Source organism: Magnolia sinica, chromosome 9, assembly GCF_029962835.1.
Source record: "Magnolia sinica isolate HGM2019 chromosome 9, MsV1, whole genome shotgun sequence".
In the NCBI taxonomy this organism is placed as follows: Eukaryota; Viridiplantae; Streptophyta; class Magnoliopsida; order Magnoliales; family Magnoliaceae; genus Magnolia; species Magnolia sinica.
Window position 1 is genome coordinate 67,773,915 of NC_080581.1, and position 17,674 is coordinate 67,791,588.

Consider the following 17,674-nt stretch of genomic DNA (forward strand, 5'->3'; position numbering starts at 1 on the left):
GAATTCTTAGACTCACGTATTCTGCTAACAATTGTGAGCGCAACTGGAACACGTTTGAGTCAGTAAGTTTGAAAAAATGAAAATGTCAGTATATTATAGTTTGGGATAATTGTAACAGTAAGCTAAACTAATGCGCCATGTAATTTCTTTCATGTATATTCACAATAAAAAAAGGAATCACCTTAAACAAAAGAAACTCAACGAATTAGTTTCTGTCTAATAAAATCATAAATTACGAGAATTATTCCAAGACGAAAAACAAAAATATGATTTTTATAACCCTATCTAATTAGATTAGCTAGATGCAAATAGTAGTGGCTCGTAGAGACAGATGACCCCCTATTTGTTGGTGAATAATTGGCATGAGCACAAGTTAAGATTTTGGATATGGATCAACACTTAGAGAATGTACTTTTACTTCCACTCAAAGGCAAGGAGAGAGGGAGTGAGTAGTAGCAATTAACCTGTGAAAGAGATTGAAGAGATGGAATGAGGAAATGATAATCAAGCTGAAGATCTACCATTAAATGTTGATGAAGTATTTAACACATACAGATGATGAAGAAACAGAATAAGAATAAGTATATGTGGAAGAAGGAGATGACTTTGGTGATGACATCAATGATGACAATGGTAGTGATCAAATGCCACGATGACAAATACATCAATGTATATACCATTTAGTATTATTTTTTTAGTATATAACTTTTATATAAATTATATTTCTATTTTCTACAATCAATAATAAATAAAAGGGTTTTCATTTTATTTTTTTTGTTACTTGTTAAGTGTTATTTGTTAACTATATTATTGAATGTTGATGACTTGATATTTAATTCATTGTTTACTTAATTTTATTTCACTTAAATTATATATATATATATATATAGAGAGAGAGAGAGAGAGAGAGAGAGAGAAGTTCTTCTTAATTTCTTATCTTTTCCCTAGTTTTTTTTAAAATTTTTGCAAAAATATATATGGGGTCGCATATGTGATTGTGCAATATCATATGCGCACAGGCATATGCAATCACACACAATCACATATGTGACATGACAACATTGGTGGTTGTAGATTCTGAGTAAGGGTCTTAGTGATAGAAAAGAAATGTGTTAGGTATCATTTTCCACCTACACTATGTGCAATCTCTACTTTATAAAATTTTAGGATTTTTTTTTTTTTTTTTTGAACATTCGGTAAAATATTTACGATTTTACATATGGCCTTGCTTTAAGAAACCCATAAGCTCAACTCATGTCGTAAAGAGAAGTAAAAGAAAATAACAAATGTTACATATATAGAAGAAACATGTGGAGTGAAATGTGAACTAAAATGAGATGTAAGAAGGAATATGAGAGATTAGACATAATTTTCTATAAAATGGATGGTCAGATATCTCCAATCTCAACCCTATTCTGGATTTCCATGATTTCTTCTACTTATTATTTTTCTTTCTTTTTCTCTCTCTTAGATCGGGCAGCCTTCTAGCATGTTTTACAATGTCCGAACTGATCCAGACCTTTCCTCATTCTTTGAACTCTCAAGGCTTCTATTTCTCTATGCTTAAACACCCCTTGCCGCTTCTTGAGTCGAATGTAATGCCCCATATATATAGATTTCATCGATGGTCATAAATTGACCACCGGTTGAGCGGAAATATTTTTTCTTTTTCTTTTTTTCTTTACTTTTCACACTTATCAGGTAATGAGTGCAGTCTTTTCTATATTAAAAATGTTTTTTTTTACTGGTGGGTGGTAATTTTATTACCACCAGTCCTATTTTATCTTTTTCTTGGTACAACTTATCATTTATAAGAGCGGTTGGAGGTCTAAAGGGTCCGAGTGATTAGTTTGGATCTTATTTGCGTAATTTTGGTTCCATCGGTCGAAGTCATTGGTCTATTCTAAAGGGTTCTTAAGAATCTTTCTATCAATTGGAGGTTGTTTCTGAAGCCTAATTGAAATTATAAGAAATAGTCTTTCTTATTCTAAGTAGGGTGTCTATAGATGCCCCTCGTTGGCCAAGGATGTATGCAACCTAATGCCAAAGCAATGGACACCCACCATTCTGATTAGACATAGATGCAGACTGATCTACTCAAACCGAAATGTCACTATCAAAAAATTCATCTAGTTAAAGAGTAACTTACGTGTCTATCAATGGGTTGGGAAAAATATTGTGATTCATCCTTGCGCTTTCTGCAGCCTCATGGGCTTCAAATTCACAACCCTTTCATGTCGAGATCATCAATCTACATTAGGTTTGCCTGCAAGTCTAGATTTTGGTGGTCCTGCACTTTTTATAGCTTTAGGAGGATCCCATGACGTAGTTTGATGCAGAAAAGTAGTTCACGATGCTACACAATTCAATAGGATCTCTTGTAAAACTATTCGTTAAAATGAGTGGTTGTCCTAGCTTTCCGCGGTCTTAGGGGTCTACTACACTACAATGCATTAAGTTAGACTGGTCATAGGATGGTTAAAGCTTTATGTTGATGGATCATCAGAAGGAACCCGAGCAAGGAAGGAAGGGGAGGAATCTGTAGAGATCACTTTGGTAAGGTAATCTTTGCCTTCCACAGGTGATATGGTCGGGTCTCTAATACAGTAACAAAAGCTCAAGCTATGGTGGATGGGTTGGAGATATATGCTGAAATGGGTTTATCCAATATCATAATTGAGTTGGACTCTCAGGTGGTCGCAAATGTGGCTTCCAATTTGCTCGGGAAAAGGCCTTGGGTGGTATCGGATGGGAATTATCCACCAAAAACACTCTTCCATTAACTTCTCTATCTCCCATGCGTCCTATGAGAAAGGAATGAGGTTGTGGATGCTCTTACAAGGATGGGCAGCGGAGGAGCTCCCCACATGAAATATTTTTTACGTACGGAACTCTCGGGTCCGTTAGACGTCTGTTATCATTGGAGCAGCTGGGGTGGGTGCCTTGAGGCCTTGCAAGTAGTAGAGATAGATGGTAGGGTCTGTGCATTTTGTTCTCCCCTTTTGTGCTTTGTGTAGGGCTATATAATAGGTAGGTCCCGTTGTTTCTGTGAGGGACTTACCCGAAGCGTTGGGCTGTTCTTCTGTTTTAGGTTTTCAATAAATTTGATTGAAGGTTTCCTTTTGTTTTTTCTTTAAAAAAAAAAAAAAAAAAAAAATTGTTGGCAGGTATTCTAGGCTAAGTCACCCCAATTATTATACTTAGTACTATAAATTACACCTGAAACTCATTTTCAAATGCAACTTGTTTACAAATTGAGAAGTTACAAGGCACCTAAACATTGGAACCCTAGTGCTTTCCTTCCTCGCCAACCCAGACACCATCTCATTGGTCTCCCTGAAGAAGTGCTGGATATTTGCATCAAACTTCCCTGATGGCAACATAATCTATCTCTTTCCACCAGTACTGCAGAATACACGGCCCTCTCAATCTAGCTCTAACGCCAACTAACTACTATCTTTGAGCAGGCTCTCAATCTTCACTTTTCGGACCCAAGATACTTGGGATCTGCTGCGTCCATCATCTTGGAGCTGGTTATCAGTCAGATTTGAGTTTGATTAATTTTATTAATAATATTTTATATTAAATATATATTAATTAATCGAGCTATGAAATAAGCTTTGATGAGGGATCCGATTAGGCGCAGGCTGGCCTCACCCAATACAGTGTCGTCCTGAATGTAGGGCCCAACTTGATGTATGTATTGTATATCCACACCGTCCATCCTTTTTTTCCAGCTCATTTTAGGTATTATCCAAAATATGAAGCAGATTCAAATATCAGTTGGACCACACCACATGAAGCAGTGGCGATTGACCATTACAAACTTCTAGTGGGCCACAAAAGTTTTGGATCAAGCTGATATTTGGTTTTTCCTTTCATCCAGGTCTGTGTGACCTTATGGTTGGAAAGAAAATAAACATTGCTGTGGGCATTAAGGTGGGCGTTCATCGCCACTTTTTCCTATGGTGCGGTCCACCTGAGATTTGGATCTGCTTCATTTTTGGGCTCATGTCATGAAATGAGATTGCACAACAAATGGACATCGTGGATATAAAATACATACATCAATGTGGGCCCCACGGCACCATGGGTGGTGAGGCCTGGGCCTCACCCAATCTGCTCCTCTTTGCAAAGCCACGTGCATGTAACAAAGCCTGTTTGATCCATCCATTGAGTGGTCATGACCATGTAAATGCCCTTATTTGACCCATACTCTACTTTGACCAAGGTCAAGATCAGATTCAATGGGTACCCGCTAAGTGCCTAGATGATCCAGTCGGCTCGGTTCCGGGTCATCATGGCCCAGACCTAGCAAGACCCGAACCTAATCAGCCCAGGCATGTTAATCCAAATAAAAATAAAATAACACGGTTTCTTCTTTTGTGCATATAATACTAATGACAGATCAAAATAATTACATCCGTTGGATGATCTCACTAGCCAATTAGTGGCCGTAAAATGGTGAGTCGAAAATTATTTGTACTGTCCAAATTCAAAAGTGAAATCATATTGTTGGGATCGTGCCATCAACTTCACCTCTGGCGCCCTATGACCGATTTAGAATGTAGCCCACCACTCGAATAGTCTGCAATTACATACCAGTTTGCCATGTGTATTGTAGAATGGTCCACTTCTTTATTAACCTGAGAGACCACAGCTAAAGTAATAGCTCACTACCCTTTTCTCAAGTTGTGGTATCTCATCCATTTCTCAAAAATGCCATGATTAGAGAGAGGAATTCAAATCCTTTACCCCAAGAAAAAAGGCAGATTAAGAAGAACAAGAGACTTAGATGTGAGTCTTGTTCATCCATGCAACATATCATATACATTTGATATCATGAACTTAGATGCACTTAGACATGGATAGAAACACTTAAATGCAACTAGTTGCATTTAAACACCAACGGTAAGCTAAGCTTAGACACAAAGCTTTGTATGAGATGGTGCTTCAAGCATCAAAGGAGAAAAACGAGGAAAAAAAGATGTATTACGCAATGCTCGTAGGATGATATCCACATTACATGTGGATTTCAAGCCATTGGATATTTTATAACATCCAAGCGGATCTTACCGTTTCCCATGCTGTGTAAGAAACCCCCAGCCATCGATTAATGACCAGCGAAAAGATGGCAAAGAAAGATGCTACAACAACAATTCACATTCAACCAATAAGAGGCCTAGGATTCGATGGCTGTGATCTCCAATCTGGAAGACTTTAAGCCAATGGTGGATCAAGAAAAAACCCAAGTGGGCATTGTATGATAGTGATGAAATGTACCACTTACAATATGCAGATGGACAGTGTCAAAATCATACGATTTACGATTGAGTCAAATCTTAAGCAAAACGATTTGAATCCCACATTGAATATCCTTTTAAATTTATCCTAGGATTCTACTTAAATTCTACAATTTATTATTTAAATCCTGATTTACTATTCCTCTTTTATTTTGAGCTTTACTTTGACTTTCATTTTATGTTTTAAGTTAGAGGGAGCTTTAAAAATCATTTAAAAGAGGGCAACATCTAAAATCATTTAAACGATGCCAAGGGCCCATTTGGATACCACGAAATAAGTTACTTTTTTTATTTACAGTAGTAGATAAGTAACTTATTTGAGATAAGTTTGGTTTATGATCAACTATAAGTAGTCTTTTTTAAGTTACTTAATCACTTCATTTTAAGTAGAAATCAAAATAAATTACTTAAGGCATAAGTAGCGTAAGTAACTTACGATCCAACGCCCCCTAGATGACCTTTCTAACATGTGAAGAGGCCTACACGTGGTTTTAAAGTTGTAAATTATCTAAACAAAAGAATTATCGACCAAATAATTACATAAATGCTTGAGTAAATGCACAAGAAATAAAATGGAGTAGCAATAAGTTCACAACCAAAGAATATTGATTAATTTGTTCTCTGCTACCATTCTAAGGTTGGATTAAGGGTAGGCTCGTGTCTTGTGACCGGTGTCGTATCTGTTGTTTCTGAAAGCGCAGCAACCAATGGAGTAGATGATGATGACGAATACAAGGACAGATACATTTACAATTGCAACTTTCCGCCAATCGTGCTTCAAGTTAGCGAGGACCCCAGCCTTGCATGATTCACATTCGAAACATAGACGGTTCTGATCATTGCTCCATGTCAAGCAATCCTTTTCATTAGACTTCACCCCAGATTTCGGTTGGGACCAAAATGTGGCATTTTGGTATATGAAACCACAGTAAGAAGGTGGCTTGCAGCAACCTGACTGAAAAAGATAACAAAAATACAAATATAAAATCAAATTAATACCACAACCAAGAAACAGGGAAATAATAATAAATAAATAAATAAAAAGAGAAGTTGAGTGCATCATGATTACATCCATGGATGAAAATAACACTCCTATGTTGCCTCTATGTTATGTTGGAGATGAATTCAATGGAAGATATGTTGGTCGACGTCAGATTTTAGTTTCCTTGTTGGATGTTGTGTTTATTGAAAATCAGTCTATTGCAAAGGTTACAAAAAATGATTTAGGAGTGTGGTTTGTCGACCATTTTCAAGACTCTTAAGGGTGTTATGCCATGTCCTTTCTAGGGAGGAAGCTAAGAGCCTTTTGCTTACCAAATAATGGTGGTGGAAATGGGCAACCCTTCTCAACCAAAGTTGAACTAGAATGTTGTGGTAATTAAATGAACAAAGCTGAGATTGGGATGGGGCAAGCTAAGAGGTTGTTTAGATGTATGTGAATTTTTAAGTTGTGTCTTTCACTTGAAGGTGACTTGACTTGGTTAGTTGTTAGTGACTTACAGATGAATTTCCTCCCCCAAACACCACACCAGTAAGTGACACTTATTAAACTTACAAGAATCCAAATGACCCCTACATGTTGACAGGTCTTCAAGAGAGAACCCTGGTAAGGCAGAGAGGGGAGTTTGTAGAGATGATCATGGTCGATCGGTTGATCTTTAATCGGTATGTTAGAATCACAAGTATGGAAGTGGAGAAGTGCTCTTCTTGATGATTCAAGATATGAAGGAGGAATACATTAACAAACATCCAAATAAAGAGCTAGTCGAAGGTGTTAGTGGTTTGTTTGGTGGGTGGAGATGAATGATATCAAGTACGTGCTTCATCTGGATATAGACCGCATTTTGGTGAGAGCAATTCGGTTGCAGATGACCTTCCTCAGTGAGGACAGAATTTTCTTCAGAATTGAGGCAGGCCTGTTGATGGAGCTACGCTGTTGTTTCGTCATTGGCAAGGTAGAGATTGCAAACATCAAAATCAACTGTGACATCACAGAACAAAATGGTACTGTGAGGTCGTCCTCATGTGAACTTCCCATGAGGTCGAGCTATGTGGCCCCCACATTGATGTGTGGGGGACATCAACACAATGCATTTGATGGGTCAAATTTAGGTCATGCAATATCCCAAAAATCAGCCGTATACGGAACTCAGGTGGGCCATACCATCTAAACCCATGTAAAGACATGCCTAAAATATATATAAGAGCTTGGTGGGGCCCACCTGAGCTTTGGACACGGTTGAAACTTGGTTTGACCCTTCACCAAATTGGGACACAAACAATGGATGGGCTGGATTTGTGAACAACATCTCGGCGGGCGCAATAAATAATTATGAATGTTTTAATGGGAGGGTAACCCCTCTCAACTGTTATATGTGGTGTGGCCCACCCAAGTCATGGATTGACTTGATTTTTAAGCCCATGGGCCACTATGGAATGGTGCCTAGGACTGATGAGGTAGATGTTCGACACACATCATGGTGGGGCCCACATAGCTCGACCTCATGGGAAGTTCCCATGAGGTTATATATATATATATATATAGAGAGAGAGAGAGAGAGAGAGAGAGAGAGAGAGAGAGAGAGAGAGAGAGAGAGAGTCATGCTTACCGGCGCACCTATGCACGTGCATACCATTGCACATGTGTCATAGGCGTCTAATCTAAACAGTCCATGTGATGTGGTATCCCATGAAACTCCTAACGAATAAATTTTTACCTTAATCTCAAATTCTGATGGATCATAGCTAGTAAAGAGAAATACAAATCAAGGGAGGAAACTATTTTCATTTTTCATGGGCCACCAAAGTTTTTTATCAAAGTAAAAATTGGGTTCAAGGGGTTTCATAAGGTGCTACTTCACATGGAGCATTCAGATTTTGGAGTAACATCACGTGTGATGAGTTATCAAAAAAGTTTGCACGAGTTCGGTGCGAACTGGTGCGCAACTGAGAATTTAGCTATATGTGTGTGTGTGTGCGCGCACGCGCGTGTGTGTGTAGCCGAATGCTCAGCTGCGCACCAATTCGCACGGAACTCATGAGAACTTTGTTGATAATTCATCGTGCGTGATGTGATTCCAAAATCTAAATGATCCACGTGAAGCAGCACCTCATGAAAACCCCCAAGCCCAATTTTTACTTTGATCCAAAACTTTGGTGGGCCATAAAAAAGAAAACAATTTCCCCCCTTGATTTTTGTTCTCTTTGCTATGGCCCACCGGAATTTTAGATCATGGTGAAAATTTGTATTTTGGGGTTTCATTGGATTCTGCATCACATGGAGCATTCGGATTACACTCCCATGACACGTGTGCAAACATGCCTCTATATATGTATATATGTATATATATAGAGAAAGACCCTCAATCAAATCTATCATCCATTGAATCGAGAAAATAAAAATTATAACAGTTAAATTTCTTAATTAATTTTGACATTTTTGATCGAATCAAACTGTCACGCCCTATCCGAGTATATATAGAATGTGCACCCTCAAAGTCGAGTTTTGGTTCATAACTCATGCACTAAGTATACTTAACTCAATCAATTATAGAATTTAATTAGAGAGGATTATGTTCATTCAAGGTTCCATCCAAGTTCATACATTGTCTTCCATGCATAATGATTTGACACCACTTATCCATACAATTTTAACGTATAGAAACCAATCAAACCACATTCAATAAAAACCCTCGTAAATCAAGGCACCCTACCATTGAAATATTATTGCAGATTTGAAATAATTCAAATAAAAATGTAATTGTAGACACCCCACTGTGGGTAAAGCAGGTCATCGACTGATGATCAACTGTCGGCCACCTGCCGCCACAAATCTTGCCTCGAGATTTCTTGGCATATTTCTGACAGATCCTACATGTGATTCTTCAACCTTATCAAGTGAGTTTATGGCTTTGGGACCATGAGCTGTTACCTTGCCAAATCGGCCAGTGGCAACTCCGGTCCTTTAAACGCACATTCTGGCCACCATGGAAAGGTATTGCATAGCCAAAGAAGCTAAAACATGACAAACAAACATATATATTAGGCCATTATCACCCCCATAAAGATCAACTGCACAAAATAACGAAAACGTCACCTAATGAAAGGCAATCTTCCACTGCGTGTCGCATATCCAGCATTGTGCGCACGTGGGTCAGGGGGAGGGCATTCACAGAATGGAAACTCTATTTTAGAGTTGGTAGTACATATCATTCTAAGGTCCGACTCGAAACAAGGGGCGTACGAGCTTCAAGGAAACCATGATATCTACAACACTAACATCCAATGCATACTGGTCCTGTACTAACTGACTAACTTGCTAACTTTCTAGTCCTGTACTGGTCCATTTACTTTTCTGTTAGCATTCTAAATTACAGTCTCGTACTAGTGCGTTAACCTTTCTACAAGCATTCTGCATTCCAGTTCTACACTGGTCCATTTACTTTTTAGTGGGCATTCTACATTCTAGTTTCGCATTGGTCCATTTACTTTTCAGCGAGCATTCTGCATACTAGTTCCACACTCTGGTCCATTTACTTTTCCACAAGTATTCTGCATTCCAGTTCTACATTGGTCCCCATTATTTGCTAACCCCTGCATGTCAAGCCATATTTCTATAGTGAAACAGGAAAAAGAAAGGAGAAAGTCCACAAAGGAAAAGGTAAGACAGGTAGCAATCATTGCGCCCATAAGTAGCTTGCGAGTCCACCGCACTTCAAAGTCAACACTAGCATACCAAAGCATTATTTGTACTTGTGCCTAGGCAATCATGTCAGCGCACGAGGAATATTGACCATCCCCTCCAGAATCACCCAGGAACCAGGCACCACCACCCGTAGTTGCACCTTCACTAGCCGACCTAGCACAAGACATGAGTAAGATCCAGGACATGTTAGCACGCCTCCTTCATCCTGGGACGGCTCCCACAATCCATGGCACACAACCACCCTGCACGCATATAAGGCTCTCTGATCCTACCATCAACCTGTTTTCCATCCCTCCCAAGGAAGGAAAGAGAGTCCAATACCGCGACGAAAATCGACCTACACCATAGCAAGCTCAGTCCATCTAGTCATAATTGGCCTAGTTCCAGCAGCCACCCCTGCACCCCGATCAATACCAATTGTCGCCTGTCAATGGGCAATATCATCCTATAATTCAAACCCCATTTCTACCTCACCAAACCACTTATTAACAAACCCAACCCGCATCAGCACCTAGGCAAGGCACAAAGGTGGATCAATATGAAGAGGAGTGGAGTTAAGCCCATCAAGGGGCACAATTGCCACCTCAGCAAGCTTTTGAAATATACCGACTTTACAGGTATTTCGAGGGTCAGCTCAAAGCCATGCGAAATGAACTGCAACGACAACATGGAGTAGAACTCCCCTTCTCTAAATTTAGCAATCTCTGTCCCTTCCCAGATGCTAGGGTACCCACCAACTTTGAGATGTCAAAGTTTCACATGTATGATGGAACAAGATGTCCCATCACGCACCTCAAAGCCTTCTGCAATGAGCTTGATGCCATTGGCGGAGATGAGGAAGCCTTAACTTGACTATTCCAATAGTCCCTAAGGGGTGATGAGCTTGACTAGTATACATATTTGGATTACCACAAAGTCAGAACTTGGGAGGATATGTTGTAGGCATTCATAGACCTATTTGCATACAATTTAAAGGTAGCACCCTAGAGGAGGGACCTGGTGGCCCTTAGGCAAAGAAGTGACAAATCCTATCTATTTATGTTGGCCAATGGAGAGTCATAGCTGCAAAAATGAAACCACCCATTGATGACGAAGCTATAGATCTCCTTGATCGTTCATTTGACCAATCCAAATATATCAAGCTACTTAATCTCCTACCCGTACATAAACTTTGCACAGTTAATCTGCACATGAGGCCAGGTAGAAGTCGGAATCAGAGCCAACACAATTGCATCTTGGTCCCACCAGGCTACCCCTGTGCTAAGAAACAATCCAGAAGAGAAAATGGGCAGGTACAAGAATCGAAGCAAGGAAATAGTTGTCCCTTAGACAGTAGAAAGAAATAACCTCATAGCCTCCATACAAGGGGCATCGGCTGACATCCCACAGGTCAATAACAACAACATTCATCAAAACATTAAATGATGCACACATCGCTCGAGAAGCACCCCCAGAAATGGTCGCCCACATGATAGGACAGCTCATTGCACCTCGAGTCATCACCTTCTCAGATGACAAGTTGTCATCTGAAGGATGCGACCATGGGAGATCCTTGAACATAATTGACAGTCATAAAGATCGCAGCATCCCATTTGTACTCATTGATAACAGGTCAAGTCCGAACGTTTGCCTACTTCAAACTGGTACGTATCTTGGACTGGACTCATCCATGTTCAGGCCCAGTAACATGAATGTGAGAGTCTTTGATAATTTACGAAGGGAAATCGAATGAGAGATTGACCTCGAACAACAGATAGTTCCAGACATATCCGCAATCACCTCCCAGGTCATGGACATATCTTCCTCATTCAATCTCCTTCTTGGCCACCCTTGGTTGCACCAAGTCTAGGCCATTCCTTTGACACTCCAACGAATCAAATACATCCTAGGCAATAAAGTGCTCTCCATTCTAAGTGATCTTGAACAGCATTTTCCTGTAAAAGCAGTTCGTCTAGGAGAGCCTAGTACCCTAGTCATCGACACATGCCACCTATAAGGGGGAAGCTCATACCACCACCACCCATTCAAAATCGTCAACCACGGGCCAACCACGCGACCCTTGGCGGTTAGATGCATTTTTACAACGGATCAATTGAAGTCGAAAACAACACTCTTGCACGAATCCTTGAGAAGATGGTAAAGACTTTCCGCGACTAGTCAAAGAGACTTCCTTATGCACTTTGGGCTTATCGAACGTTTGTACGCATTGCAATGGGCACCACTCCATATGAGCTTACCTATGGAATGGAGGTTGTTTTACCAGTCGAGATCAAAATTTCCTCACTATAATATTGCTGAAAAGGAAAGTCAAAGAAGGTGAATAGATACAAGCTTGTTATGATCAGTTACATCCAGTGGATGAAAAGAGAATGCGAGCCCTATGTCATTCCCAGACTTAGCATAAAAGGATCGCACGAGCATACAACAAGGAGGTCGGCATGAGAACATTCAGAGTAGGAGATGTGGTGATGAAGAAAATCCTACCTCCTCATCTATCCAATCCTAGAAGCAAATTCAAGCCCGCATGGGAGGGCCCATTCATTGTTCAAGAATTATTCACCAATGAAGATCAACATGTCCAACGTGGCTTGTTTGTCGTTAGGTGGTAGATCGCCCATAGCACACGGTTCTCATCTGAGGCTAGTAATTCTAATTCCAATGAGTTGCGTTGGACCTTGGTCTGGGGAGAATATTGATTCTAAAGTTGGTCTCTCTTTTGTTTCTCCCATACATTTTTCCCAATTTGGTAAATCATCTCGAATACTGCCATGCGTAGGCCTTTGGATGAATGTCTTCAAACCTGTTCCAAGTATCAATAAGTTGTATTCTGACAACCTTACAGGTGCTTAAGGTATTTATAAGTTTTACTTAATGATGAGTCTTTCTACCACATTGGATCTGTCCTCCTCTTCATGGGAGATGCTACTCTTTGCCCGTATAATCCACGCCTAAGTCACTCATTCCAGAAGCCACTCGAGCGTTACCTTAACTTGCGTTAAATGGATTATTTTGAAGTTGGCTACTGCTCCTCTTGGCTCTCCCTATCATCTTGTCTCAAGGATTGAGCTTACTTCTTTGTTATGATGCCTAGCCTGAGTTGTTGTTCCTTCTGCCTTCCGTTGACTAGCTCTTTCTTTTCATTTCTATCTTTTTCTTCCTTTTTTCCACTGGAGCTCAGGGTGTGAGCTCTTTTCTTTTCCATTTTCTTAGGGGTGTGCCCCTCTCTCTTGTATTTTTCCAAGCTTTTACCCTAGGTAAGTAATAAGAGAGTCTATCATCCTTTGCTTTTCCAAAAAAAAAAAAAAAACTCTCCTCTTTAGTAGTAGACTTTTTGTACCACACTATCATATTCTTTCGCACTAGTTAAATGAACTTATTTATATCCATTTAAGATTATTAGCCATTGAAGTTAATGCCTGTTGTCAGTTGAAGAAGCCAGTCTCATTTCAAACATTCTCCCATATGACTAGGTCTTTCCCAGTCATTGCGGGAGACTCACTCAACTAATTTTTAGCGGAGAAAAAATAGCCATGTGGCCACACTTCTGTACAAAACACATGCACGCACATACCTGTGTCAACATCATACTATGAACATGTTATTCCTTAATTGTCCAGCTTTCTATTCGGTAAAACATCGGTCGTCTTATACTATAAAATCTCCTCTTCACTTTGATTGGCACGAGAATATCACATAAAAATCAAGACTTACATCTCTAATACTTCAGCCATCCATCATAATTCCATGAGCAACATCCTTTTCAATCTCTCTATTGTTATAAATTATTGACCTGAGATATGAAAGTTTTTCATTTTGAGTAGTTCTTTATCAACAATGTTGGCTAATTTTCCATTTCAACTCTTGTTGTTGCTAAAATTACATTCAATGTACTTTATTTAATCCAAATTATTTAAAAACTTTAGATTCCAAAGCATCCCTCCGTAACTTTAGCTTTGCCCTTACCACCTCCCTTGGCTTGTCAATCAAAACTATGTCATTTGCAAACAACATACACCTTAGGACCTCTTTTTACAAATGATTTGTTTAATCATATATAACTCATGCATAACAATATAAGCTCAAAGCCAATACATACATAAGCCTGCAGTGGAGTCCTGCCATCATTTACTTTCTCTAATTCAATAAAGACCATGTAGAGATTTTTCTTTCCGTGAGTATGACATTGTAAAGTATGCAAATATGGATGTCACACCATCAATTATTTACTTTTATACCACTGGATTAGTTTCTCAAGTGGTTAGATGGTTTTGTTATCTCTTATAAGACAGGTTTTTCTTACCATTATTTTTTTTTTTTTTAAATGTCACATGTTTTTTGTGCTTCTAAAGTACTAGCTTGTACAATCTAGATTCATGATCCATTGATCTTCTTCTAGCTGCGACATTGACAAGAGTCACCAGTTTCTTCAAGGCATTCAAATTACTAATATATTAACATGTGGAAATATCAAAGCTAGTAACTTAGAGTTCCATCAGCTACTTGGGTATTCCATTCGACTTACCTTTACCATCTCCAGCAAACGTTAAGCTACCGTGGACATTCTATCAATAGCCTATATAGAGTGGATGGGCATATCTTTTCTGGAAAAAAAAAAAAAAAAAGGGCCAATCAACAATTTGATGAAAATCTATTTTTTGGGGCCTATCATGGATTTCCTATGGTTCTAATGAGTCCGATTTAGCAAACAATTCTAACCATCCCATCACCTGTTGAAAAAATGGATGTCCATGGAATAGATATTCAACTTTAAGACATCTTGGATCATCCAAGCCATTTAAGCTACGGATAGCAATCCATAAAGCTTGTTCTTATCACAATGCAGAGTTCAGATTGATCTATTAGAGTGTTTAAGTGTCCAAGTAGGAAGCCTTAACTTATAGGACTGGTTGCAATGGATTGTTGGAGTGAAAAGTCTCATGGAGTTCCCACCCCCCCAGAAGGTCCTATGTTCGAATCTCGAGAGCAGCACATATGCTTCACTAATATATTATTCTCCCACGGGGGGTCAGGAAAAACAGGTCCAGCTCAGGGACTGGGAAATCAAGCCTGGCCTATTTCTAGTGTGAGCATCCCTCCACCCTCATCAGTATGTTCCCGTGCGGAGTTCCCACCCCTGCACGTGCAGGGGGGTGTTGGAGTCATAAAGTCCCTTGATATACATTGATACACCACACTCTGAAAGCTTGAAACAGCAATAACAATAACCATTTACTCTATGACATGGATCACTTCTGTAATAGATAGCCATTATTACAACAGGATTAAAACAGCAATAACAATAACAATAACAACAACAACAATAAACAACCATAGGAAGAAGAGAATAATCTCTCTCCCATTCAACGACAAGGAATAAAGAAACACTTTCATTTCGGACTTCCAAACAAGTAGAAAATATTAACACTTTCAAAATAGAGTTTTTCCCCTATAATTGCCTGTCTTTTAGGCAATTTCACGTTTTAACTTCAAACCCCTGGACACTGACAAGCCCCTCTCTTTGACATGGTTCCAGTGAGCCGAAATCCCAATATAACAATAGGCCTCGCTGGAAAACTTAAGCAGTTTGATTTAAATATTTTGAAAGCAGACATCTTTCAAGAAATAGCCTAAAAGGTAGGCAGTTATATAAAGAGAAAAAAAAAAACCTTTAAAATAATACCAAAAATGTAATCTCATTTAATTCACAAATATATATATATATATGTGTGTGTGTGTGTGTGTGTGTGTGTGTGTGTGTGTGTGTGTGGTGGATTAGGGACGCTCAACCGGTGAAATAATACCAAATGAATATAATCTCATTTAATTCCCCATTGTGATGTGTGTCAAAAATCTACCCCATCAACCGGATGCACCATTCCATGGTGGGCCATGGGCTTAAAAATTAAGTCAATCCATGACTTGGGTGGGCCACACCACATACAACAATTGAGAGGGGTTACACTCCATTAAAACATTCATAATCATTTATTGGGCCTACCGAGATGTGATTCACAAATCCAGCCATCCATTAGGTGTGTCCCACTTAGATGAGGGGTAAGACCAAGTTTCATCCCATCCAAAACCCAAGTGGCCCCCACAAATTACTTTTATATATTTTAGGCATGTCTTCACATGGTTTTAGATGGTATGGGCCACCTGAATTCCATACACAGCTGGTTTTGGATATCCCATAAACTAAAGGGGCCCTTTCAAATGCAAGGTGTTGATGTTTGACACACATCACAATGGGGCCACACAGCTAAACCTCATGGGAAGTTCCCATCAGGTATATATATATATATATGACAACAAACCAATTCAAATCAATAACAGAGTGAATAAAAAAACACTATTCATTCAAACAAATAATAATAATAATAATGATAATAATAACAAAATAAGAGAATAGGAACCTGGATCGGCGTGAGGTTCATCTTATAGAACTCAGCCGCTTTCTCATAAACGGCACCACGGCCGAGACTGCCACAAACCTTCGCCTCACTCAAGCAGCTCTTAATCTTCAACCAATTCCGCTCATCCCTAACGCGTTTTTGCAACCAAAGCGAGTAGTTCCCAAGCCGGTATTCTTTGTAACCTCTCCCTGATATGACCTCTCCGGCTCCTTTATTCGTTATCACGAATGCAAAGACAGTAAAACCCATGAGCCCGAGTATCAGCAAGAACATGATGAAGAGATAAATCCATAAGAAGAATGTAACACGGCAGCATGATCCAATGAAACCACAGAGGGAGATGAAAAATAGTAAAATAGCCAATACAAGGAGAGGGACGCGGATGAATCTATCACATTGGGAATTGGAATGGTGGCTCACGTAGATGGCTGAGATAAACAAAGGAATGGAGAGGATGATGGTGAGGATATTTAGGACGCCGATGAGGTTGTTGCTTATGCGGATCATGGTGTAGATTGATGGCGGAGATTGTCAGATGGAGATATATAAGAGATTGGTTCTCCCTCTTTCCCTTTCTTTCTTTCCTTCTTTCCTTCTTCAGAAGAGAGGTTGAGATAAAAAGGGAAGGGATATGAGGGGTTACTTTCTATATATTTATACGTATGTGTGGATGGTTTTTCCAATTTCCTATATTGGCCATTTGTATGCGTGGGCCACCGTGATGTTTGTGAGAAATCCACACCGTCCATTCTTTTTCTAGATGATGTTAGGATATGGGAAAAATGAGGTAGATCCAAGACTCAAGTGGGCCGCAGAATAGTAAACGGTGAGAATTGAACGTCCACCGTTGAAACATTGTGGGGCTATGGAAGTTCTGGATAGTGTAATTTTTTGTGTTTTCAGTTCATCCCAGTAGGAATGACCTTATGAACGGTATGGATGGCATATAAACATCACGGTGGACCCAGGAAGGTTTCAACGGTAGGCATTTTCCTAGCCACTTTTTCCTGTCGTGAGGCCCACTTGAGTTTTGTATCTAAGTTCTGGGCTCGTGTCCTAATATGATCTGGAAGAACGGATGGACGGAATGGATTTCTTAGAAAAATCATGGTGGGACCCACCTAGCTTCCCGTTGCAGTACGTTCGTGACCAAGGATTTCGCGGGCAATCCGGTCGGCCGTTTCTATCTCAATCTTGCCAACTGGGATTGTGTGAGTGTGACCATCCAACCTACACTTATGGCCCACCAGCAT

The 17,674-nt window shown here is 39.6% G+C and overlaps 1 protein-coding gene across 1 annotated transcript; it reads right to left on the bottom strand.

Moving 5' to 3' along the window:
- Window positions 1–5,786: 5,786 nt before the first annotated feature.
- LOC131256416 (tetraspanin-8-like) lies at window positions 5,787–16,972 on the bottom strand. Its single transcript, XM_058257323.1, has 2 exons — window positions 16,422–16,972; window positions 5,787–6,258 (listed from the first exon to the last, which is right to left on the bottom strand). Exons 1-2 carry the CDS (start codon window positions 16,926–16,928, stop codon window positions 5,947–5,949), a joined length of 819 nt encoding a protein of 272 aa, XP_058113306.1. The 5' UTR covers window positions 16,929–16,972; the 3' UTR covers window positions 5,787–5,946.
- Window positions 16,973–17,674: the final 702 nt, after the last annotated feature.

What these genes read in the sequence shown, in the direction of transcription:
- LOC131256416 (XM_058257323.1), bottom strand. Translation starts at nt 16,928, where the DNA reads ATGATCCGCATAAGCAACAACCTCATCGGCGTCCTAAATATCCTCACC. An exon ending in TGAACCTCACGCCGATCCAG is followed by an intron (nt 6,259 to 16,421) that starts GTTCCTATTCTC and finishes TATCTTTTTCAG; the next exon opens with TCAGGTTGCTGCAAGCCACC.